General features: G+C 44.8%; 3 protein-coding genes across 23 annotated transcripts in view; 2 read left to right on the forward strand and 1 right to left on the reverse strand.

Moving 5' to 3' along the window:
* The window catches only part of scrib (scribble planar cell polarity protein), a 28,904-nt gene extending 16,160 nt beyond the window's left edge, over positions 1–12,744 (forward strand). For 2 of the 20 annotated variants that reach the window (XM_061265387.1, XM_061265390.1), the window contains 26 exons: positions 342–452; positions 528–704; positions 786–902; positions 1,010–1,222; positions 1,299–1,418; positions 2,107–2,163; positions 2,838–2,894; positions 3,230–3,310; positions 3,873–4,232; positions 4,931–5,002; positions 5,118–5,171; positions 5,343–5,396; positions 5,472–5,594; positions 6,051–6,161; positions 6,473–6,517; positions 6,698–6,841; positions 7,073–7,232; positions 7,312–7,486; positions 7,566–7,655; positions 7,716–7,904; positions 8,253–8,366; positions 8,682–8,839; positions 8,910–8,950; positions 9,197–9,271; positions 10,051–10,105; positions 10,774–12,744. In XM_061265387.1, the coding sequence (XP_061121371.1) occupies positions 342–452; positions 528–704; positions 786–902; positions 1,010–1,222; positions 1,299–1,418; positions 2,107–2,163; positions 2,838–2,894; positions 3,230–3,310; positions 3,873–4,232; positions 4,931–5,002; positions 5,118–5,171; positions 5,343–5,396; positions 5,472–5,594; positions 6,051–6,161; positions 6,473–6,517; positions 6,698–6,841; positions 7,073–7,232; positions 7,312–7,486; positions 7,566–7,655; positions 7,716–7,904; positions 8,253–8,366; positions 8,682–8,839; positions 8,910–8,950; positions 9,197–9,271; positions 10,051–10,105; positions 10,774–10,904 (3,084 nt within the window). In that variant the 3' untranslated portion in view covers positions 10,905–12,744. Of the gene's footprint in view, positions 1–341; positions 453–527; positions 705–785; positions 903–1,009; positions 1,223–1,298; positions 1,419–2,106; positions 2,164–2,837; positions 2,959–3,229; positions 3,311–3,872; positions 4,233–4,930; positions 5,003–5,117; positions 5,172–5,342; positions 5,397–5,471; positions 5,595–6,050; positions 6,162–6,472; positions 6,518–6,697; positions 6,842–7,072; positions 7,233–7,311; positions 7,487–7,565; positions 7,656–7,715; positions 7,905–8,252; positions 8,367–8,681; positions 8,840–8,909; positions 8,951–9,196; positions 9,272–10,050; positions 10,106–10,216; positions 10,247–10,773 lie in introns of those variants that run through there. The other 18 variants (XM_061265394.1, XM_061265397.1, XM_061265389.1 and 15 more) reach the window with 18 other exon arrangements.
* A 669-nt stretch (positions 12,745–13,413) lies between these two features.
* Positions 13,414–16,648, forward strand: cdv3 (carnitine deficiency-associated gene expressed in ventricle 3). Of its 2 annotated transcripts, none has more exons than XM_061265716.1 (5): positions 13,414–13,876; positions 14,587–14,663; positions 14,727–14,863; positions 15,013–15,178; positions 15,550–16,648. In XM_061265716.1, exons 1-5 carry the CDS (start codon positions 13,697–13,699, stop codon positions 15,674–15,676), a joined length of 687 nt encoding a protein of 228 aa, XP_061121700.1. In that variant the 5' UTR covers positions 13,414–13,696; the 3' UTR covers positions 15,677–16,648. The 2 variants fall into 2 exon arrangements, with proteins under 2 accessions (XP_061121700.1, XP_061121702.1); XM_061265718.1 differs by having other exon boundaries at positions 13,416–13,876; positions 14,590–14,663.
* Positions 16,649–17,503: 855 nt separating this feature from the next.
* hacd1 (3-hydroxyacyl-CoA dehydratase 1) lies at positions 17,504–22,286 on the reverse strand. Its single transcript, XM_061265715.1, has 7 exons — positions 22,103–22,286; positions 19,310–19,427; positions 19,129–19,147; positions 18,968–19,056; positions 18,774–18,895; positions 18,416–18,594; positions 17,504–18,117 (listed from the first exon to the last, which is right to left on the reverse strand). The coding sequence occupies exons 1-7, from the start codon at positions 22,225–22,227 to the stop codon at positions 18,035–18,037; spliced, it is 735 nt and encodes a 244-aa protein (XP_061121699.1). The 5' UTR covers positions 22,228–22,286; the 3' UTR covers positions 17,504–18,034.
* Positions 22,287–23,956: the final 1,670 nt, after the last annotated feature.

The following is a 23,956-nucleotide window of genomic DNA, read 5'->3' on the forward strand; positions in this document are numbered from 1 at the left end:
GCAAAGCCGCCAACGGGTCACGTGACATACCGATTAGATCCTTAATAGGTTTTTCTATTTGGCTTGGACGCGATACTTGCTGCTGTCCAGTTCGAAAGAGGATGGCGCATGGTATGAAATCGAATCGTGGAATGGATTGTAGAGTTAATAGCTTAAATAGTCCAGACATTTCCTAACCAGGGTATATGCATACCGGTTTAGCGTGGTGCCTCGATGTTATGTATGCGTGTACCCCGCTTAGCATCAACAATAGAAACAACCCCAAATAGAATCCTTTACATCCCCCAGCAAACGTATCCGTTTGAATTCTTTCATTGGATTCAAATGATCTGCTTTGACAGGAAGTGACGCTGGTCAAGTCAGGCGGTCCCCTCGGCCTGAGCATCGTCGGGGGCAGCGACCACGCCAGCCACCCCTTCGGCATCAACGAACCCGGCGTGTTCATCTCAAAGGTAAACAAGTTGCTTTCCATCGAGAGTGAAACCGTGAAGACTCCCAAACATTTTTAACGAGGACGGATCTCGCAGGTGATCCCCCATGGCTTGGCGTGCCAAAGCGGCTTGCGCGTGGGCGACCGCATCCTGGAGGTGAACGCCATCGACCTGCGCCACGCCACCCACCAGGAGGCCGTGCGGGCGCTGCTGTCCAACAAGCAGGAGATCCGCATGGTGGTGCGCAGAGATCCCTCGCCGCCAGGGATGCAGGTCGGTGCCGCCCGTCAACTCGCACGCTGTGGTGTGTTGGCAGAGATGCAGACGGAAGTGTTTTTCCATCGTCTTCTCCAGGAAGTTGTCATCCATAAGCAGCCGGGGGAGAAACTGGGGATCAGTATCCGCGGAGGAGCTAAAGGCCATGCGGGAAATCCTTTTGACTCCACTGATGAGGGCATCTTCATATCCAAGGTAGCCAAGGCGTACGTTGTTTTAGCTAGCACTACCTTGCCTTGCTAGCTTAGCTTAGTAGCTGATTGTATGTATGTTACACATGACATGTGTCCTTTCAAAACAAGGTGAGCTCCAGCGGCGCAGCCGCCCGGGACAGCCGGCTGCAGGTGGGCATGCGCATCCTGGAGGTGAACAACCATAGCCTGCTGGGCATGACACACACGGAGGCCGTGCGAGTGCTGCGGGCCGTGGGCGACTCGCTGGTCATGCTGGTGTGCGAAGGCTTCGACCCGCGCAAAGTGCCCGCCGCCGAGGCTGTTCCCAACCAGGAGCCTTATGTCCGTAAAAAAAAATAAAATTAGGCATTTAGTGAGACTGCTTTCTGCACGGGCTCAATTGAATCTGTGTCCTCAGGCGTCTCCCGGCATCATCGCCAACCCTTTTGCGTCAGGCATCGTCCGCAAGAACAGTATGGAGAGCATCTCTTCTATAGACCGAGACCTGAGCCCTGAGGAGGTGGACATCATGCTAAAGGTACAAACAAGGGCTTTTTTTTTTTTTGCAGTGCACTTTAGCTCGATAATGATCATTAAAGTTTAAAAATATTATTTATGATTATTCATTGTCTTGAAGTAATATCTATTGGTCTGTCTATGACAGCGACATTTAGTGACAGGCAGGAACAACTTTATGTGTTTCCACTAGAGGGCAGAAGGCGCCACATTAACCCCGTGGCCGTCCTCTCCATCTTTTACCACTTTTACAGCCAAATAACAAATTTGTGGTAAAGTAGATTTTACACTGACAGAAATAAATCTACGAGTAAATTGAAACAAAATTATCATTATTTCAGTGTATATAGTTTTTTGTGGGTGCCGGTATGCGCTAGGCCCGAATCACAAGTCCCTCACAAGTGTTTTGGGAAACCAGGAAGTCATTAGCATGCATTACAAGGGGTGACTTTTTACAGTTATTTTTGCCAGTCATCAACATACCGGGAATGGCTTCGGCGCAGCCAAGTGGAGGTGTGAATCAAATGTTTTTGTTCAGCGTTTTTTTGTGTGCGCGCCCCGGCAGCAATTCAGCCTCAGTGTCAGTTTTACTGCCCCGCCGCGCTCATGCATCAGAGCACCCGAAAGCAGTCCCTTACCCGGAGTGAAGGCGTGTAGAATTGAATGGAGCTCGGGCGCACTTAAAAGACTGCCCGCCATTCTTCTTCCAGGAGTCTGAGATGGTGAGGGAGACGTCTGAGTGGGAGAAGGAAGAGATGGAGAAAGTGGTGAGTTGATCGAGGAGCGCCATCGTTTAAGTCTACAAAGTGATTGAAAAGTAAATTCTCAAATAATAATTTTATGTTTGAAAAGTAAATTCTCAAATAGTAATTTTATGTTTGGAGACTAAATTTTATGTAACAAAAAACCCTACAATTTGTAAATATTTTTTCAGTATTTTAAAATAGGGAGTCTGTCAGCTATTTGCACGATATCGCACCTTGCATGCTTTTTCTGCTCCCAAAGTGAACGAATGATTCTATACTTTTCTCTTTTTCTCTCTCTTTCTCTCTTTTTCTCGCTCTCTCTCTCTCTCCTGCTCTGTCCTTTTTGGTCGTGCGTGAAATCCTCCCATCATTCCTTGTGTGCCGCCGCTTTTTTTTTTTTTTGCTTTCCGTTATTTCACCTCCCATCACCTGTGTGTGCGTGTTTCTGTGGACTTCCTCCTTCCGCACTGTCCTTCCTTCCTTCCTTCCTTCTTTCCTTCTTTCCTTCTTTCCTTCCTCCCTTCCTCCCTTCCTCCCTTCCTCCCTTCCTCCCTTCCTTCCTTCCTTCCTTCCTTCCTCCCTTCCTTCCTTCCTTCCTTCCTTCCTTCCTTCCTTCCTTCCTTCCTTCCTTCCTTCCTTCCTTCCTTCCTTCCTTCCTTCCTTCCTTCCTTCCTTCCTTCCTGTCCGGGTTGAAGGAGCGTATGCGTTTGGAGCGAGAAGAGGCAACTCGCCTGCTTGAAGAAGAGACCGAGGTGAGACAATCCTGGATGCTGCTTGGAGTTCAGCGCGGGAAATTACATGATAATTGTAGATATGGTGAACAACTTTTTCACTTTTCTGTAAATTCCTGCTCGAAGGGAAATCTTTCTAATTAATGGACAAATTCAACAGATTTACCATTCACGATTTTATTTATGTATTCATTAATTCATTCAATTTTTAAATTATTTTTTTATATAATTTATTTTTATGTATTTCTGTAAATATTTATTTATTTATTTATTTTGGGAGAAGTCTGTTTTTGGAGAGAAAAATACTTTCACATTTTCCAACATTTTCCAATTCAGTTTTTTGTTGTGCTTTGTAGAATATCGGCACTGGACCTTTAAAACTGGACTACAAAACGCTGGCAGCGCTACCCACCACTAGCCTACAGAAGATCAACCGAGTAAGTTTTTAAACAGCATTCACCTACTTAATGAAGTCCCCACGTTAAAATCTTGTCCTCTTGAACCCGCCATTTGCTCTGTTTGTAACCCCCAAATCTAACATGGCCGACCTTCCTTGTTCCAAGAACACACCCCCTTTTGGAGGGCTCATGAAATGAATTGACCAAAGCACACGGGTGCTGATATATAAGCTAGTATAGCGAGATTGGGGGGAAGGGGGGACAGCTGCCCCCTCTTGGGATATTTTAAACCTGCATCTGACGCTCTGAAGTGGACGCAGGCCACTTTAAGTGGGCGGAGTAGAGGGTCCAGACATTTGGGAAGGGTTTTTGTCCTACTTTGACTTCCAAGTGGGCTTACATTAACTTGGACGTTGACAGACACCCCAACCAGAAACTCTACAGTAGGTATGAAAATAGCCGTCCTCCGGGATTTGATTGTTTTTTGTTATTATGAAAGATAAATTCCTTTGAATTGACTTGAGTTGAATCAACACCTTGTGTGCCGCATAGCTTTTCCACTTTTTCTCCATTCCTCTTCCTCTTGCTGTCTGGCTTTCAGTTCTCTCCTTCTCTAAATCCAACCGTCCCCATGGAGGCCCCCTTGAAGGCCCACTACGGCGCCCCGTTAGAGCCTCTGGGCTGCAGCTTGAGCCACCCCCCAAACCCCCACGCGGAGCCAACATCCTCCCCCAGTTTGTTCTCCTCCAAAGAAGACAGCGTCGGCTCGACGGCGACTCTGAATTCATTAGAGGAAGGCGAGGAGTCTCTGGTGGACTCGCAGCCCATCTGCTTCAAGGAGAATCCCTTTTTAGTGGCCAACCGCAAAGGCAAGGGTCTGCCACCCGGCCAGAAAATCCTTTCGGGACCGCCGGTGGGCTACGGGAAGCAAGGCCAACTTCAGACTCGGTTGTTCAGCAAGGCAAGCCTCTTTTTGGCTAGGTGTGCTGTGGAGCCGGCATGTTGAGTGAACTGCCCTTTATTACGGGGGAAACGTTCCCGACTCACCCGCGGTTGGTGAAAGTTGCCACTCACTTTTGTTTCCCTTTTGAAAGACACACGCTTTTTTTGCCTTGTGTGCCCGGCAGCATACTTTGCAATGTGTTCACTCCCCGGTCAAGATAGGCTGGAATGCGTGTGGCGACAGCTGCGGTGGCCACTTTGGACTGTTTGAGGCCGCCAAGATCCCGCAAACGACGTGCATGTCCTTTGCAAGCTTGAATTTTGCTAGATGAGACTAACCGATGAATTGCCATGTATACTTACGATGTCGTGTTCCTCTCAGACTATAAAAGTGGAGGGATCCCATTGGTGTGCAAATTCCCTCTAATTCTACGGCCACTCTTTTCTTGACAAGATGAGCACTGCTGTACTAAAATTCACGTTCGCTAATTTAGTAATGCTATATTATATATATTTTATAATATGTAATCTATATTATATATATTGATTCATTATCGCTAGTTAGACTGTATTGTAATGACGAGACAACAGTCATTCCCTGACGCCCACGTCACTCACCAGGACCCTCCTTTTAAAGTCATACACACTCCAAAGTGACGGACACTACAAGAGTGACCCCAAGTAGTTTAAAATAATTACCTGCTTCTTATCTTCCAGACTCCTTCGTCTGATTACGCCAGGACCGAGAGTCCAATCAGAGAAACCTCCTACTCGCCGACCATCCAGCCGGTGAGCACTGAGCCAACCTCCACATCATTTGCATTCACGTCAGCTTTTTTTACAGCTTTCCTGGCCATGAGTTCCTTTTGACTTTGACACCCACCTCCCCTCCCCCCCATCATAGCCCAGCCACCACTCTTCCGACAGCTCCCTGTGTTCTGGCAGGGAGACCCGCTTCGTAAGTGGGGGCCCCACACTCCCGCCCTAAAAACTGTTTGTCTACTTTTTTTTTTTTGTCCCTCGGAAGCCTGTTGTTTATAAATGGCGCATGGAGTTAATGAGTTGGTGCTTCCCCCCCCCCCCCCACACACACACACACACTCACACATCCTCATAATTTCTTTCATAGGCAAGCATTCATTTCACCTCCACCCCCAACACCAAGGACAACACTTCACCCTCTGTGAGTTCCACTTTGCCGTAGAAAGCGCCATCAATTCCTGCCTAGTGCCTCACACTCGCTTTTTTGTGTCCGCAGACTCGACCGGGCGCCATCCTGCCTGTCGGGCGCATGCGGCCCAGCACCTCGCCGGCCACTCCGGACGGCTCCGGCCTCAGCCCCTTCCAGCATGGCCCCTCCCCTTTCAACTCTCAATCCTCTGTAAGACCCCTCACCTCCTCCTAAGGCCGTGTTCTTTATTCCGTATCCTTCATGTCCATGTACTCGCGTGACATTTCAGCACAGGAACGACATATCAAGGATATGGAATAAACGCTCAAACAAACTTTCCATACCTGCACCTCTCTCGGTGCGGAGGTGAAAAAAAAAAAAAAAGGACATTCGAAACGAACCAAAGAAAAGGGATTTGATTGTGTACATGCCTTAATTCTTCTGATATATGTCCCAAGTCTTCCTGGTTTGAGCCTCGTAAGCCCAACTGTCTTGTCTTTTCTCCCCTTCGTTTTCCACACGCACAACCAGCCGCCATGCTGTTCACCCGTCCACTCTCATAGTTGACTTGGTTAGGATTTTCATCGTCTACCCTCTCGTTTGTCATCTTCCTCTCCTTCCCCACGACACCTTCGTCCCACCCCCCACCCCACCCTATCCGTGCAGCCTCGCGGTCCCTCCCCCACCTCGCACTGCGAGTTGCCCATGAACGCCAAGCAGGTGTACAAGGCGTTTGCCGCCGTGCCTCGCTCGCTGGCGGTGCAAGAGCCGGAGCAGGTAGGCTCAAGTCGTGGTGCTGCGTCGCCATGACAACGCATGCTGTGTCACCCCCTCCCACCCCAAGGCGCCTGTGACGTGCTGTGATGTGTGGAATGCGACCATCGGTTTCATACTTGCCGACATCGGCTTGTTTTCATCCGTCCTGTACACTCCGTGTGTTGCACGTACATTAATATCCATTTGCTTTATAAATTTGTCACTCTTTTCCCCTTTTTGTGAATGGTGTATATTTGCCTGCCCAATATCAGTCAGTCTTTGTCCCCATCCTCATTTTGTTTAGCGCTAAAAAAAATGTCTCTGTCCATTAGGACTTGTATGGTGTGAGGAACAATTTCCAGAGGCCTTCTCCAGAGGTGAGTCGTGAATTTTAGTTGGTGTATTTTATGAATGATGAAAAGCTGCCAGTGACTAATCCGCACAGACAAGTTTCTCTATAGATGCCACAAGGTGGCAGCAAAGCACTACTTGTGTCTAAACGACACCGAGATTGTATTTAAAGCTTTTACGCCTTCCCACTCGTGTGGCCCTTTTAGCCCGAGTCGAACGACGACGTGTTCGAGGAGGGGGTCAGCGGGTTCGTCAAAGCGGCGACCCGCTCCGCCCTCTCACCCGACCGTTGGAAGTATACCAATATGGCCGCCGTGCCTCGCATCCCCAGGCCGTCTCTGGACACGCAGGTACCCGCCGCCAGCAGCCCTGCTTAGGTGGTGTGCTTGGTCTGGACGGTGGCGGGCTCCGAGGCTGCGTTGGCCATCTTTTAATTTGTTTTGTTTTTTCAGGAGGGGGGCTGAGTTCTTATTGTGTTTGCTTCCTGCTGCTCGATCTTTCAAATCCTGCCGCATCAACATTTTTTGGCCATGTGGAAACTTGGAGCTCTGATAGTATTTGACGCTTCCGAACCCTTGCAGAGTCCGTCACCCAGCGGCAAGGACAGCCCCGAGCAGCGCTCCTTCCGGGACCGGCAGAAGTACTTTGAGATCGACGTGAAGCAGCAGACGCCCGAAAAGCCCAAACCTCGCATCTCGCTCGTCGGTGAGGACGACCTCAAGAAGATGAGGGAGGAAGAAGGTTGGTCCTTTTGTGCGTTTTCCCTCTTCGCGGCTCACTCCCCGCTCAAAAACGCCTCCCACGGTTTGTTTGAACACAGAGCGTAAATTCGAGCAGCGAGCGCGTGAGTACCTGCTGGACGAAGAGGACGAGGACGACGAGGAGGACCTGGCCAAGCACGTGGCGCAGATGAAGGCGACGGGCAAGGTGCTGCTGGACGGAGTCGAGTACGACGTGGAGCCCGTGTCGCGGCCAAGCTACGGCGCAAGTTCACGGTACAAACTTGTTGATGTTAAAAGGAGACGTTGTGTTATTTTTTATTTTTTTATTCTGTCTACGTGTTTCTCCCTGTAGGCCTTCGTCAGTGGAAAGCAAAGGAGGCATGGCAAGGAATTCCTTGGATGACAGTTTCAGACTGGCGCAGCGGCCCAATTCCATGACTGGGTAAGCCAGCACTCAATTCCATGGATGCCGCCAGTGTCTTCACATGCTTTCTCCCTGCAGTTTGACCCCTGCTTACACCTGTGACTCGGCGGCGGCGGCTCCCATTCGCACTGCCAAAGCCGAGCGCCGGCACCAGGAGAGGCTCCGCATGCAGAGTCCGGAACTGGCCGTGGCCGTGGACAAGGACCTCTCCCCCGCCGAGAAGCGAGCACTGGAGGCCGAGAAGAGAGCCATGTGGAGAGCGGCACGGTAAATGAAGACAAGAAACCCCTATACACAATTTGAGTATTTTTTTGTTTTTTTTCCTCTGTGAAACTTTTCCTGGTCGCTGAAAAACTCAACGGCAGCGGTGCCTCGAGATATGACTTTTAATATGATCTATGACCACACTTGTAACTTAAACCCATCCTTCATCAATCAATGTAATGTGAATGCCATTCAGCCATGTCCCAAAATATTGATTTAAGTTGCATCTGAAGGCACCACTGTTGTCACTATTTTCGACGTTTTTTCCCCCCCACTTTCCTCTCTCTGTTTGTCTTCCTGGTGATCTTTCCTTCATCCCACTTGCTCACACCCGGGGTGGGGGGGGCTCAGGCCTTTAGACTTGGAGGACGATGTTAGGCACTATGAGCAGGACCTGGCCAAGAGGCTCTACCAGGCTCGAGTGAGGGCCTCTGACGGCACATCAGCCCCTGCCTCCCAGCTCAGGTCTGCCAGCGGGAGCGCTCGTTGCACGTCTTTCCCACCTCATCCATGTCCTCTCTGTGCCTTGCTGTTTCCATTTGTACTAATGCACACTTGCCTGCAAGCAAATTTGTGTGTGAAATCATTTTCCTGGAATGCGTCTTAAGTTTGGGATTCTGGCATTCCCGGGAGCACCGCGTCTATTTGCAGCTAGTCTTCAACTCAGTCAAATAACTCAGCAAACGTCCAGATTTGAAATGATTGCCACCCACTCATAGGTGTGTGTGCGTGTGCCTCACCCGCTTTGCCTGACATGTGTGCGCGTTGCCCTCTTGGCAGGATGAAGTCTCTGGAGCAGGATGCGCTCAAAGCTCAGATGGTCATCGCCAAGTCTCGGGACGGCAAGAAACGAAGCACCCTGGACCAGCTGGCTGAGTCGCCTTCGCCGGCGCCCACACCCTCACCGGCGCCCACGCCCTCGCCCACCCCGATGGAAGGTAAGAAAATGTTTAAGATGATGACTTTGTCATCCAATTTCATCTTGTCTTTCACTTCCTTGTCTCCCAGAGCTCACCAGTCCTCGGATGCTAACCTCTCCGGGCAGACTGGTAAGTCATCCAAAAAGAGGTTTCGAGCCATTTATTGCTTCTCCTGATTAAAATTTATTGACACCTATTAAAGGGAATTATAAGAAGCGATTTGCTTCCTCGGCAGTTAGGAATCCACACGTGTTCCCTCCACTCCATCACACGCTTTCACCGCCACCTCCACACAAATCCCCCACCGTTGCGCGTTACTGTATCCATCCATCCATCCCTCCTCTCCTCTTCTATCCTGCCTTGCCATCCTTCCAGTCCCTGTCATCAAAGAGATTTGACTACCGCCAGTTTGCCGCCATTCCCTCTTCCAAACCAGCATCCGACGTCCAGGTATCGGCTGCACGCTGAGCCTCACAACCCCCCCCTCCTTTCCCGGCCACGCCTCCTTACCAACCTTGAACCCTTCCTATAGTTTCTCTGAATTAATCCACATAACTTGGCTGGAAGGGTCTCAACAGGGGGGATGCGGTGGGGAAAAGGGAGTTCTCATTTGGTGCGCTTGGGGGGGGGTTCTCTGCTCGTGTGTCTGCTTTGGTTTATTCGCATTATATGGTGGCTTTTCTTTTTGATACTGTTATAACAAAAGTCACGTTTCCACCAAGCTGTATGGTTCGGTTCTACATGGATTCGGGGACAAGTTGCCTATGTTTACGATATACATTTTTTTTAGGGCTGAGAAAAATGAAAGTTGAATTAGATTTTTTTTTTAAATTGAGGTTGGATACAAAAATAGGAAGTTAAGACGTGTCAAAGTCATAAATGAATGGAAGTGGAGTAAGAAAATTGGAACAAGTCTGGAACAAGGGGGAAAATGCGAAAATATTCTAATGTCAATCTACACATTAGTACATATATAAAGTATTGTTGTTAAAACATTTAAAATGTGTATGCTTAGAAACACAATGTTTCCAAGTGAATGGAAGTGTACTTGGTGGAATCAAAGGCTTATGCAACTTTTTTTTGTCAAAGCTTCATTTAGCTACATTGACTTGGTTGCGCTTTTATGCCAATGACCTTCCGTGAACGCCACAGAACTGTCGATCGAGCTTGCTTTCCTAAATTTGCCACTCTGCTCCTTTTCCACTCACCCACGTTTTGTCTCCTCGCAGTCTCCTGACGCGGTGGACGACGTGCAGTTCACCGACGACGGCTCGCAGCATCTGGGTGAGTGCGCCTCACGCTCCTTTTGACTTTGCGCTGATGACGACAATTATGATGACGAAAGCTTGGCAAGAGGATGAGTGAGATACGTGTTTCCTGTGCCTTTTGATTCAGGTGTCTACACGGGATAAGACGCCCCTAGTGGTAGGAATGTGTGTGTGCATGTGCGCGCGCTAATGCGATAGTTTAGTGGCCTCATGGTGAAAGCCAGCCCAAATTAACAACATACTAACCAGGAGCGGCTTTGTGAAGCTGGATAGTCATAACACGACAGCCGTGTCATGATTTACTTGATAAAACATACCACGATAACAAAAAATTTAAACAGTCTGTGTTTGTCATGATTTTATGCTTCATTACTGATTGACATTCACTTCTGGTGGTTGCACCTTTGCCACCAGAGAGCAGTATAACAGACTTTATAACACACAAAGTAGAGTTTCACAAAAATATGTACAGTATATTTAAATATTTTTTAAATTTTTATTATTTATTATAATTATACTTAATCTGTTCTGATTTTGTTGGTGTCTTTCCTTTTTCCCCCGCTTCTGCTGGTGTTTTAGCGTTGGTAATCACGCAGGGGATATTTTCGGCTTTTACCGCCCTCGTTTACAACTTTTTCTCTGAGCCTAATGGTGTGTCTTTGTGTGTGTGCATTTCCTACCTAGACCCCACCGCCGGCCCGGAGGCCGAGGTCCCGGTGCCCGCCACCTCAGCCCTCGAGGAGATGGCGCTGTACAGCAACAAACGCAAGCTGCGACAAGGGCGCCGCAGTTTGGAGACGGCTGTGCCCACGTAACACTGCACGTAAAACACATCAGTACACACTACACAAGAAGAAGAAGAGTCCATTTACAAGAGACCAGGATAGAGGTCCCTCATATCCAGCCTTGCCTTCAGTCATCATGGAGACCACACTTCCTCCACGCTTCCTCCAGCCCAGCTAACATTCTTTTGTTGGTGTTTTTAGCTTCTTCTTTTTTTTTTTTTTTTAAATTAGCCTTCCAAAGACAAAAAAGAAGAAGTCCTAGCTGTAACATGTGGAAAAATATTTTGACTAGATTGTAAAATGTTGTTTTTGGAGTGTATATAATAGTAGATGACATCCTGCTACCTTCACACACACACACAGACTGTTGGGAGCTTAAGAAAAAAAAACATATCATGCATCATTGTTGCACTGCCTTGCAGATTTTTAACCAAGTAATTTATTGTTTTTATGTAATAATTTTAGGCCCAAGTGAGGCTATTTTATGTATGCAGCAAAATTAGCTGGGCATATTGACACTACTTACAAAAATGTGGGGATATTGGGCTTTTGGGTGGAATCCTAAAATGAATCAAAAATCCATGATAACAGTGCCTCTACAAATTACAATCATTAAAAAACAGCACTGCAAAAAGCACCATATTTACCGACATTAAAGTACAGTAGGCTAGAGGGACTAAGTGTTCAAAAATAAAATAATAAGAGACACTGAAAAATTAAACATTTTGACAGCCATAACTTTATGTAACATTATGCACGTTTGAACATTAACATTACAGTTAAGGATACAGAGAGAGAAAAAAAAGCCTATTTCAACAATGACTTGATTATAATGTAAAGCATGGAATTTTAAAATAAAATTTTACCTGAAGAGAAAATGTATTTGGAAGTGGCCACTAACACAGGAAGTCATAAATGTTTCCGTTTTGCACCCCAAATCCTGATATCCCGATATTATTTTTATCATCATCTGGGAGCCACAAAAAGTTGGGTGGTTTTTTTTTGTTTTTTGTTTTTACACACAAACGGTACTTTCCCTTCTTTGAACGTAATTCTCTTTGACGTTCTAATCATCATTGAAGTGTTCCGGTGTGATGTGAAGGTAGCGGATGCTTTATTTTTCTGCCCGACGGGGCTAATTTAATAATCTGACGACACTGAGAGATCATTTTTCTTATCATGGTGTGAATAATGTACAAATAAAAATGCGGGCGAGCTAGTGAAAACTGAGCCAATGTGTTGACCAATCGAGCATCTGGGTTTGGACAGCACGCGGGTCACATTTATTTTGTTCATTTTCATGGGAGAGGTTCACTTACCAAAACAAAATGAAAGAAGACCTTCCCTAATGTCATATCAGCTTCTGCATCGGACATTCTGCATCATCAGCGTATTGTTTATTTGACATTTTTAGGTGTTCTAATTCTAGTGGTTCAAGTCATGTTCAAGTTTGCTAAAAGCTCTTTCCAGTTTACCATAGTTTTTATTTTTTGTTTCCATTTTTTTTTTTGTGTGTGTATATTTTCAACTTAATTCAGTTGACTGGCTAGCACGTGTGCTAGTTTGTCCTGTTTGACTTGACGTAGTCGGACCGAATGCTATCTTAGTGCTGAACAATGATGGAAGATTAAATTAATTCAAATATCAAATGTTGTAGAGTTATTAGTTACGCTTATGTTTTATACATAAATTTCATTTGTGTAACTTGGAGAAAGAACGTAAGTCTCTTCTCTGTCCAGACCCAGCTGACAGGTTCCATTGCACAGGGCTAAAAGGTGAAACAAAAAGCAAATGTGCTCTCTGCTATTCCTCTCTGTAAAGACAAATCAGTGGTTTAATTTTTTATAAATAAAAATTTTAAAGTCATGAATTAATGTCTCGCTGTTGCTTATTGTGTCGACTAAGTTGTAATGGAGCTGAAATACACACTTTACTTGATTTTGTACCATTTATCCAGGCGCTTTATGAATGAATGCCTTTTATTGTCATTACATCAACGGAAAAGTGATGGAACAACACTATTGGCAGTTAGCTCAATACTTGCTTGGATTTTTTTTTTTTTAACTAGGAGCACAGTTGGCCTCTAAACTGGCATTTTAGGTGTGCATTTAAAAAAACAACATAGGGGCGCATATGAATTTCAAATTGAAGTTACAGTAATTTCAAATTGCAATTGATACTCTTCATATTTCCACTAATGTTCAATATATTATTGATAAATTGACACAAGTGTTTATCAGACGTTAGTCAACAGGCCATGTATTTTAACATTACGAAAATGTTATTGCGGACTACGGCGCCTAGACTACGAGTCTTATGCACCAAATGTTCCGATTTACGTACAAATTCGGGTTACGTCGCTGGAATAGACCGCCATTGAAAAAGTTTTTTTTTAAATATATATATTATCAATTTGCTTATTGTTGTTGTTGTTGTTATTTAAATAAAACTGAAGATATAAATTGACAACATTTAAAAATAATTTTAAAAAATAAAAAAACGTAACACTTCCGTGTTCATGTCCATCTATTACCGGGTCACAATGCTGATTTGTCTGATTTCCTGTGCGGTGCATGGCATGCTTGACAGGATTGCTGACGGGTGACGCAGATACTCAGTCGAACCTTTTATTTAATTTTTTTGCCATCCTTTAACGACACCCAAGAAAGCCAAGTGACCGGCGTCGGAGCTTTTAGTAGCTTCCGCCCTTTTCCTCTTTCCGCCTTCCCCCACACGAGAATCACTCCCCCCCCCCCCCCCCCATCCTCGGCGTGTCATTTCTCCACCGGCGTGCTTGAAAAAAGCTAGCGGCTCTCGTGAAAATGGCGGATGTGTCAAGTGAAAAGAGCTTGGACGACTTCTTTGCTAAACGGGACAAGAAGAAGAAGAAAGACAAGGGCAAGGCCAAGGAGTCAGCCGTCTCCTCGACAGGCCTTAAAAAGAGCAAGAAGGAGAATGAAAAGTCGTCGAAAGGCGACGGTCAGGACTCCAACATGGACAAGGTAACGTGTCTGGAAGCCACGACATTTAAGGCCCTTATCGAGTTATGTTAAACCGCCCCTTGACACTTAAATGACGAGAAATCAACTTTTAAGGAGTCATTTGGAAAGAAGAAACGACTGGCTATCTAGCATATGCTCAGCACGGCTCATGTGACGACCGGCTGCCAAGCACCGCTTAGCTTTTAGCTTCTCTCACTGACACATTGACAAACTCAGTGGAACCACTTACTTCGTAGTTTTTTTAGTCAAGTGTATAATACTGTCTTTTTTAGATCTCTGAGAAAAGAAAAGGTAGGGCGAGCCGCCGCCATTTTAGTTTGTTTAGTCACCCCACTAAGACGTCGGTAGAGGGGTCCTCGCTTTACGACGCTGTTCCGTTCCTACAGTGGCGACCTAACCCCGAGTTTATACACAAGTCGGAGGACGCTATATTCCTAACAAATATCTGTAATATCAAATATATTAGAAAACGAGTAAGCTCGGCAATAACTGAGCCTGTAAACTGTAGTCCACTACAAGGGCGCCACCAGTGGGTGGATAGGAACATTTTCTGGCCAGCCACTGGGCAGAACAGATTGTATTCGTGTCTGCTAATGTAGTTGCATCCTTGGACTAAAGTGTAAAGTGTATCAGTAGGCATTTCCTAGTTTTCTACTGACAATTTTCTACAACAGTAACAACAGTGAGTAGCTTTGTGCCTTTCCGGCCAGGAGGACGAGGAGTGGAAAGAGTTTGAGCAGAAAGAGGTTGACTACAGTGGCCTGAGGCTCCAAGCATTGCAGATAAGGTGAGGGTGAAATGTCTCCATCAGGAGCGTTCCAATGTGGTCGTAACGTTTGTTTCCCCTAAGCGACGAGAAGGATGAAGAAGACTACGATGACGAGGAGCAGGACGAGGACGCGGATGTCCTCATTGTCGCGGGCGGTGACAAAATGTCAGGCCCTTGGAACAAGTCCTCTTCTGCTCCTGCGCCGGTTGCACCAGTTGGTGAGTAGTAAACCTTCACTTGCCAAAAAGACATGGGCCACTATCACATTTTGACGGTATGATAGTCTTGAACATAAAGATTGAGGTTTCATATTTAAAATATGTGCAGATTTATTGAGAGAATTTGGTAAATTATTTCCTTTCTGCAGAGGAGGTGGAGACGGTCGATTCAAAGACGCCGGGGGGCGTGTACCGTCCCCCGGGGGCTCGCTTTTCCTCATCCAAACGAGCTCAGACTCAGGGACCCCCAGAGATCTTCAGCGACACCCAGTTCCCATCCTTGATGGCCACCGGCAAGCATGTGGAGACGCGCAAGTAATTCCACGCACCGCCAATGCTTGGCTTTCTACACCATAAGAGAATGGCAAAAATATCCCATTTGAAATATCCTTACACATAGCGTCTAACATAAACTCGTGCGATCCACCAGATGACACTAGTTGTTCCTCATTGAGAGCATTCGACAGCAAAATTTTGCATGTTATAAAAATCGGAAGGTATTGGGGAAAATAATTTGAAGAAAGATGAGTTATTGGTTGTCTGTTTTCAAAAGCAATATTGTCAAATAAAATGAAATTGTTTTAAAAAGTTGATAAATTCAGGTGAGACATGGGTTTCTGACTAAATAGCAGAGCATATTCATAGCCACCATTTTGAAAGTGACTTTGTGTGTATTCCCCCGCCAGGGACCGTGAAATGGAGAAGACGTTTGAGGTCGTGAAGCACAAGGGTCGCGGCCGAGAGGACGGCAATGCCGCCACGGTGCAGCACCTGCAGCTGGATAACCAGTTTGCTGTCCTGGGGGACAAGTAAGACATGCGTGCCACCGCCGCTGCCATTTGGCGCACCCCCTACCAACCAATGAGGAGGAAAAAAAGCGGCTGAACGTTGTGCTACCGCACTCGCCGCCAACAACACACACGCACACACACACGCACGCACACACACATATGCATTTAAATCATCACATCAAAAGTTCACCAGGTTGGGAAGGGGTGGAGGTGGTGTGGGGATGCAACTCCAAACAAGCTTTTCACGGCAAGGACTTTGTGGACCACGCTTGTCTATCTGGACTTCATCAAGGTGATTTTATGAACTTGTGTGTGTTTGTGTGGGAAGAATCTATTTTTCTGCGCCGTCACACACACACATATACATGCACATGCGTGGGCTCTAGGGGGTGCGTTTGGGCGTCATGAGTGGAGGACACTACCATGACCACCTGGACTCTGTTTTGGCCCCACAAAAAAAACCTGCACATGTGGCGGTGAATGGGATATGAGCTGCGGGGTGATGAGACTCGCACGATTCCCTAATAAAGTGGCCTTATGGATACGAACGTCTCGGTCATCCCAGGAGCGCTAAATGTACTTGAAGTCACCACAAGAGAAGAAGAAAAAGAAAAATGGGAATTTTGCTGATGTAGTTTGGAAGATTTCAAATCTTGTTTCCTCATATCCGCTGTTTAGTTTCAAAGCTCTCTCTTCATTATTATCATAATCAGATCAACAGTCGCTTGCCAGTCACGCCCGTTGTGACACCTTACCAATGAGTAACAATTCAAATGCGTGGCTCTATCAATTTAACTGCCAATTCAGTTCTAGCAGTCAATTGAGGATTAGTTTTGCAAGTTAAATGATCCGTGTGAATTTTCTTTCTAGTTTTTTGTCAATTCCATAATGAGTACAGTAAGTGCTGGGATACTTGTGTGCGTGTGGTTGAAGTAGAACATGTTTGTGACAAAAAACGAGAGCCAATTTATCAAATAAAAGTGCTAATCTGGAATGCCTATGTATGTGTGTATGTAATTAAAATTACAATATAGAGGAAAACAATTCCAAAAATATCTAAGAGTCAAGAAGAAAATGGCAAGTATCGTCAACCTGGTCGTGTTGAATTGTGTACCCTTTCTAAAACTTCGAGCAGAACCCAAAAATCTGCTGAATTCAGCACCTCCCCCCCTATTGGAAGCAGTAACACAATGTTGAACACAGTTCAACTGGCCACTGCAACAAATGGGAAATTCCCACTGGAATGAATGTGACGTGGTCAGCAGGGTTATTTTGAAAAGCTTAGTAACGCCGTCAAGTTGAGGGGGTGGGAGAAGGCAAAATGCATTTTGTAGCGTTTTATTGATGAGAAACTGGAAGCACAAGTGTTTAGATTTATAAAACCGCTTTATTCTTAATCCAACATAACAAGCGGCTATGAAACTCTACCTTGGACATTACTACCATCTAGCGGTACTATTGGCAAATAGCATTTACAGGTAAAAGATTAATACCCCCTTTATTTTTTTCTCTCAAAAACTGTCTTTGAAACGTGTATATGCATATTTTATAAAGGAAAAATAACCCCATCCTAAACAAAACAAAATCAAGCTTTTCATCACTCTCGTTCACTCCTGGGGTGTTTAACACGCCGTCAAACTCCCGTTGCCGAGATACGCAAGCGCATCGGCCCTATTGGATTTTTCAAATCTGTGAATGTACGTTGGAAGCTGGTAAACACGAATACAAACACTAAACAAGTGAGGACAGCTATTATCAGATACAATCATGTTTAACAATCGCACATTCACAAACAGAAATATATAGTTAACATATACTGACAAACATAATTTGATCCAAAACATTGGAGGAGGGTTTAGATTCCAATTTTATTGAGTTGGTGCAAAGGTGATAACAAAACTTTGAATATCGTAGAATTGAGTTTATTGATTTTTGCACATGATTTTACATTTCTTTACTCTCCCCCCACCCGCCCCAGTAAATTGCGGCCTTTTGTTCCTATAAGCAGAATTATTGATTGAACATCAATCAACAATTCTCCTGTTAGCACCTTTTTGCTCGGCGGGAATCGAAGTAGCGACACACAAATCTTACAGGTAAACATCACCAACAAATGCAGACAAAATGTTAGTGTTTTCCCTCGGACAAACATACACAAAAAATTGTCTACGTGGACATTTATTGTTTCTTGAGATTTGTTGTTTTCTTGTCAATTATCTGGGACACTGTAACAATGTGAGTTATTGCACCCCCACAACCGGTCCTCAGTACGTCTCCTGACAGCCATTTGTAAACAACAATTGTGCCTCCTCCCGTGCATTTTTCAGATGTGTGGCGACGGCGGCTGATGAAGATGACGTGGCGATCGAGCTAGCTCCGACTAGTCATCCTTCTCCACGATGACCTCGCCGTGAAGCACCCTCCTCCTCTGTCGTAGCATGTGGAAGAAGAGCTGAGGGAACACTGAACACGACAACAAGTCAGTGTTTGATTTTACAGCGAACAGTGATTTATTGGGTTGGATACGTCCCACGCCGATGTTATTATGTTTCATGTAATCTAATAAAATAAGGTCTAAAAGTAAAAAATATATATATATAATAAGTTAATTAAATAAATCAAAAATGCTTTACATAAGCTTTCACAACTGTGGGATGCTGCGCCGCTGTGTGAAAATGGCCAAAAGTGCAGTGTTCCGCGTGAAAGGCGAAGCATGTTGCTGCTTTTTTTGTTTTGGGTGGTATCTCCGCTCGACACTTACATGGGATGTAGGACAGCATGATAACCACCAGGCAGTAGTAGTAGTCAAAGGACACATTGTACTTATTGGGGAGCCTCATGGAGTACATGCCCGAGCGGCGCACAAAGGGCAGTGCCGAGTAGATGGTCAGCAACTCACCCGCCACGCCCAGCGGGTACAGTATGATGAACAGCGTGTATCTGCACACACACAAACATGTCAGTTTATTACACACACATAGTCAACTTGAGAGCTAATCAGTGGCGGATACACACAAAGTTTTCCAATTAGTGTCATCATAGCACAGCATGTTAGCATTTAGTGGCTAGCAGAGAAGCTGTCCGAAAACCCAACACGCTCAGCATTACGGCGCTGCCACCTGGCCCATTTGATGAAGTACGGCAGGTGGTGGAGCAGGTTGAAGGTGTAGTAGGAATATCTGGTGATCTCCGTCAGGGTCCACACCACCAGAAAGAGGACCACGCTTTCTTCATTCTGTACCTGGGGTGCAGGGTGACGCCCTGATTTCATACCTGTGCACTTGTCTGTGTGTGTGTGGGGGTGTTTTATTACCTGTCTTATGCTGCTGGTGACGAACCACACCATGAATATTCGCGAGCTCACTTGCACCCCGGTGACAATCACTGACGTCCTAACAAGACCTGGTGGCAACAGCAATTATCAAAGGTGGATATTTCAGCCGTGAATCGACATAGATTCAATTTGTCACGTACCGATGGCGCAGTGTCCCACCTGGAACACAAAGTACATAAAAATGATTAGGAAGTATTGTCTTTTCAAGATTACTTTTCAGCTCTTCCAGGGCCTACAGCTGTGAGAAAGTGCAATATTTAAACACATATCTAATCATTTATGATGTATTACTTTTTGTACCAATGGTCAAAACAGTCTTACCTCGACTAAAGCAAAAGTCTGGAAAAACTTGAGGGTCCTGGCTATACTTCTGTAAAGGCCCTTGTGTGTGCCTTTCTGCATGTAGAAACGTATCATCGCCATGGCCAGGACCAACCAGCTGACCACAAAAATAACATTAATTTATTGATTATTTGAATGACGTTAATCCATCATAGCTCAAAGAGATCTGGATGTGTTAAGATGGCATTTGTTTCTTCATATCGCAAAAGTTTTTTTATACACTCAATCAAAATAGGTTTAGTTGACACTGTTGTTGTGTTACAGGAAAGTTGTGCGGATTCTATCAATTTATTTTGCTCCACTTTGGTTTGTGTAATGTTGTACGGAAAATATTTGTCTTTCTGTCTGTTGAATTTATTTTGTTTTTTCAGATAAATACAAAAATGTAACTTAAACAATACCGTTGTGTTGCTTCTGTTTGCTTTTAGAATGGGAGCCGGTCATTAGCTAGCTAATTCTGTCCTCTGCTGGTTAAAGTCATTTATTGCATCCTATTACACTATACCAGTGCTTCTCAAATAGTGGGGCGGGCCCCCCTAGGGGGGCGTAGTGCGATACCAAGGGGGGCGCGGGAACATGTTTTTCTTTTGGCTGTATTAGATTAAAGGGTAATTACACATCCACTGCAGTAGTGGGGGTGGCGGTATCACCGGAAGAGTATTTGCTCTTCAGCAGCACTTTGAATCTGTTCTGTTACAGACTAAAAAACACTGTTAATAATAAAGTTATTCTTTATTGTAAGTTGATCTTTCTTTTTTATTTATTTTTTGTTTTTCCTTTAATGTTAATAACATGGGGGGGGGGCGCAAAATGTTTTCTTCTTCCTAGGGGGGGCGTCACAGGAAATAATTGAGAAGCACTGCACTATACGTTTCCATCCATTCTGCTATTTTATATTTTTTTACATTTGTTGCAATGTCAGGTAGAAAATTCTAATATACAGTACTACAAGTTTTATAAAATATTGAAGTGCGCCACTTTGCCATATCACAGAGCCCCGGGAGATGTTTAATTAAAGAGTCGATGCGAGTAAAAACCACGTTCTGAAATCAGCTGGGTGTGGGGGACTAAAATCTATTTACAAAACATAATAATAATTTAAAAATAATAATAAAAAATAATTTTATAATATTCACATCAAATTGTTTAAATTACCGTTTTTTTCCGTGTATAGTGCGCCCCCATGTATAGTACGCACCCCTAACAATGGCATGCTGATGCTGGAAAAAAGCTTGTACCCATGTATAATACGCACCCAATTTTTATGAATTTTTTAAAAAATTTTTTAATTTTTTTTTTTTTTTTTTTTTTTTTTTAAGTCCCAAAGATCGTCACACACGCAGGGAGGCAATGGGTCCCATTTTTAAAGTCTTTGGTATGGTCTTAACTAGGCTGGATGTCATTTTTTTTGTTGGCGTTGATTTCTCCGACTGCCCCTAAACGCACCACCGCGCTCCGTGCGCAGGGGAGAGAGGCGGCTCTGTATGGGAGGGACGTTGAAGAGGAATAAAAACAACCTTGGAAACCAAAACTTGCCCCTCGTCGTGACTCGGAGCCGCAACAAATGTTTCGGATTTGTGCAGCGTACATTGTGACAGACGGCAAACTAGCAGGTGATCGAGCGAGCGTCTGATACAAGAGCATTGCGGTCGTATGGAGCGTGTTTGAAATGAACAGCAGAGACGAAAGGAACAAGGCAAAGTGTTGTGAAATAAAATATTACCTGTAATACGCATTTTGTTATTTGCTGATTGAAACTGCTAATTAAACTGGGAATTGAAACTAATGGGTGGAGAACTGAACTCTCGCTCTTTATATAGCTGACGTGTCTTGCGCAACCGTTCTGCGCATCTGTAATGGCGGCCTCCGTATGACGTCCGGTCCGCGATGGAGATTAAAAAACAAACAATATTTGACAATAACACACCATCGAGGATTGCACCATCGCATCAAACGATGTGTCGTCAATTATGAATTTTACTAAGTGTGTTGGGCAGGATGGCTGAATGCGATGCGCGATTGACAACAAACAAGAAGAAAGGTGAGTTTTATTTCGGGGGAGATTTGTCATGTCTCGTCCCCAGTTTTGCTATGTGTCTAGGTTGCCATAGTTTCTGTTCGTGTCACCCCGCTCTTCCTGTGTCACCTCAATCGATGTAACGTGTTTTGTATTTAAGTCCTGTCTGCCCCTCGCTCACCGTTGGATCATTGCATGTGTTACTGTCGTTCTGTTCCTGTCTTTGGTAATGTCACCCTGTCTTTTTGTTCCACGACTTTGTCGGTCAGTCCTGTTGTTGGTTTTGTTGTACCATGACTTTATTTAAAAAAAAAAAAAAAAAAAAAAATTTAAAAAAAAAAAATTTTTTTTTTTTTTCTTTGTACCCATGTATAATACGCACCCCAGATTTTAGGACAATAAATTAGTAAAATATTGCGCACTATACACGGAAAAAAACGGTAGGAGTGGGTCGAAAACCTTAGGTGATGATGACAGCAATTTTTAAAAACATAATTATTTATACAGGACGTATTTCCAGAATGTAAAGGTTCGCACACGCCTGTTAATGTGAGTTTAAAAAAAATAAAATCAAAAAGTGCCCATTGAGCATTTCCAGCGTCACTCCGGTGTCGCCGGCGTCTAAACTTATACCAGCAGGCAGCCCCCGCGGCCCTTCACACTTCACACCCTCGGCTCGGCCCTATTTGGACACGCAGCGACGCTCCATTCATTCCAGCGGCCTGCCGCACACGCCGCACACGCCGCACACGTACCCGGCCGTCATGGCGATGTTGTAGAAGGCGAGCCATGCAGTGGCCACGGTGCCTTTGCCGCGTTTCTTGTTGTTGTTTTCCTTCTCGTCCGACGCCGCGCCGCCGTCGTCCTCGCTGGACGCCATGCTGGTGCCCAGGCTGGGGTGGGGTGGTGTCGCGGGGCGGGTGGCGGTAAGGAGGGTCCGGGAAGTTAGGTGACAGCTGGAGGGAGGGGGTGGGGTTGTGTCACGAAGAGGGACGGTGGGTTGCGCGACAAGTAAGTTTGCTGCCACCTGGTGGAAAAGTAAGAAATAATTACTGTATTGACCCCCTCTTTTTCAAGACTCAGGTTTGAAAAAAGGCTTTTTGAACACCAAATTAAATTTTTGTACAGAAAATGATTACATCTGAAACAAATGATTATAACAATATATTGGAGAGAAAAAGCATGTTATTTTGCCTCATTCAAATCATGCAAATACTGTCTATCACATCTTAATATCTGAACATTTAAATATGTAAACTAAAGTGCAATCACTCTTGTAAATGAATGGCTTCTGGTTTTTGAAATGTAAATAAACCAATCTACTGTGATAAAACAAAAAAATTGCAATAACAGCATTAACCATCAAAGTGAAGTCTAACTGTAACTGTAGTCTTGAAACAAATCTGAATAAGGAAAAACATTGCAATAAAATAATGCAAACTGCTACCGCTATTGTGGGGGACCCTGAAGACTGTATAGGGGGCTGTCTCGGATGGTTATGCTCTTTTCGCCCCCTGGTGTCGGTCAGAACACAGGAGGGAAGACATGGTTCAGTTTTGATTGCCTTACTGAATTATTGGCAAAAAAGTAACAGGCACTGTGGCTCATATTGGGCATACGGGCAAACTGTCAAACGGGTATAGGCACGTTTGGTCGTGAGGATGTGAGAGCAGGTGTGTGTAGTGTACATGGGTGAGTCTTTGGGTGTGTGAATGTGATTGTTGTGTGTGTGATTATTGTATGTTGGGGGTGTGTGTGTATGTGTGTGGTTCTGCAACAGACAGAAATACAGCACATACCGTTTTTTTCCGTGTATAGTGCGCAATATTTTACTAATTTATTGTCCTAAAATCTGGGGTGCGTATTATACATGGGTACAAAGAAAAAAAATTTTTAATTTTTTTTTTTTTTAAGTTTTTTTTTTTTTTTTTTTAAATAAAGTCATGGTACAACAAAACCAACAACAGGACTGACCGACAAAGTCGTGGAACAAAAAGACAGGGTGACATTACCAAAGACAGGAACAGAATGACAGTAACACATGCAATGATCCAACGGTGAGCGAGGGGCAGACAGGACTTAAATACAAAACACGTTACATCGATTGAGGTGACACAGGAAGAGCGGGGTGACACGAACAGAAACTATGGCAACCTAGACACATAGCAAAACTGGGGACGAGACATGACAAATCTCCCCCGAAATAAAACTCACCTTTCTTCTTGTTTGTTGTCAATCGCGCATCGCATTCACCCATCCTGCCCAACACACTTAGTAAAATTCATAATTGACGACACATCGTTTGATGCGATGGTGCAATCCTCGATGGTGTGTTATTGTCAAATATTGTTTGTTTTTTAATCTCCATCGCGGACCGGACGTCATACGGAGGCCGCCATTACAGATGCGCAGAACGGTTGCGCAAGACACGTCAGCTATATAAAGAGCGAGAGTTCAGTTCTCCACCTATTAGTTTCAATTCACAGTTTAATTAGCAGTTTCAATCAGCAAATAACAAAATGCGTATTACAGGTAATATTTTATTTCACAACACTTTGCCTTGTTCCTTTCGTCTCTGCTGTTCATTTCAAACACGCTCCATACGACCG

The sequence above is a fragment of the Syngnathus typhle genome, linkage group LG19 (assembly GCF_033458585.1).
Source record: "Syngnathus typhle isolate RoL2023-S1 ecotype Sweden linkage group LG19, RoL_Styp_1.0, whole genome shotgun sequence".
In the NCBI taxonomy this organism is placed as follows: Eukaryota; Metazoa; Chordata; class Actinopteri; order Syngnathiformes; family Syngnathidae; genus Syngnathus; species Syngnathus typhle.

Excerpts from the sequence above, each read along its gene's own strand:
- cdv3 (XM_061265716.1), top strand. The coding sequence starts at position 13,697 with ATGGCGGATGTGTCAAGTGAAAAGAGCTTGGACGACTTCTTTGCTAAA. Across the intron at positions 13,877-14,586 it reads AGGACTCCAACATGGACAAG|GAGGACGAGGAGTGGAAAGA; the intron begins GTAACGTGTCTG and ends CTTTCCGGCCAG. Across the intron at positions 14,664-14,726 it reads CTCCAAGCATTGCAGATAAG|CGACGAGAAGGATGAAGAAG; the intron begins GTGAGGGTGAAA and ends GTTTCCCCTAAG.
- hacd1 (XM_061265715.1), bottom strand. The coding sequence starts at position 22,227 with ATGGCGTCCAGCGAGGACGACGGCGGCGCGGCGTCGGACGAGAAGGAA. Across the intron at positions 19,428-22,102 it reads AACATCGCCATGACGGCCGG|CTGGTTGGTCCTGGCCATGG; the intron begins GTACGTGTGCGG and ends TTTTGTGGTCAG. Across the intron at positions 18,896-18,967 it reads TCACCAGCAGCATAAGACAG|GTACAGAATGAAGAAAGCGT; the intron begins GTAATAAAACAC and ends CCTGCACCCCAG.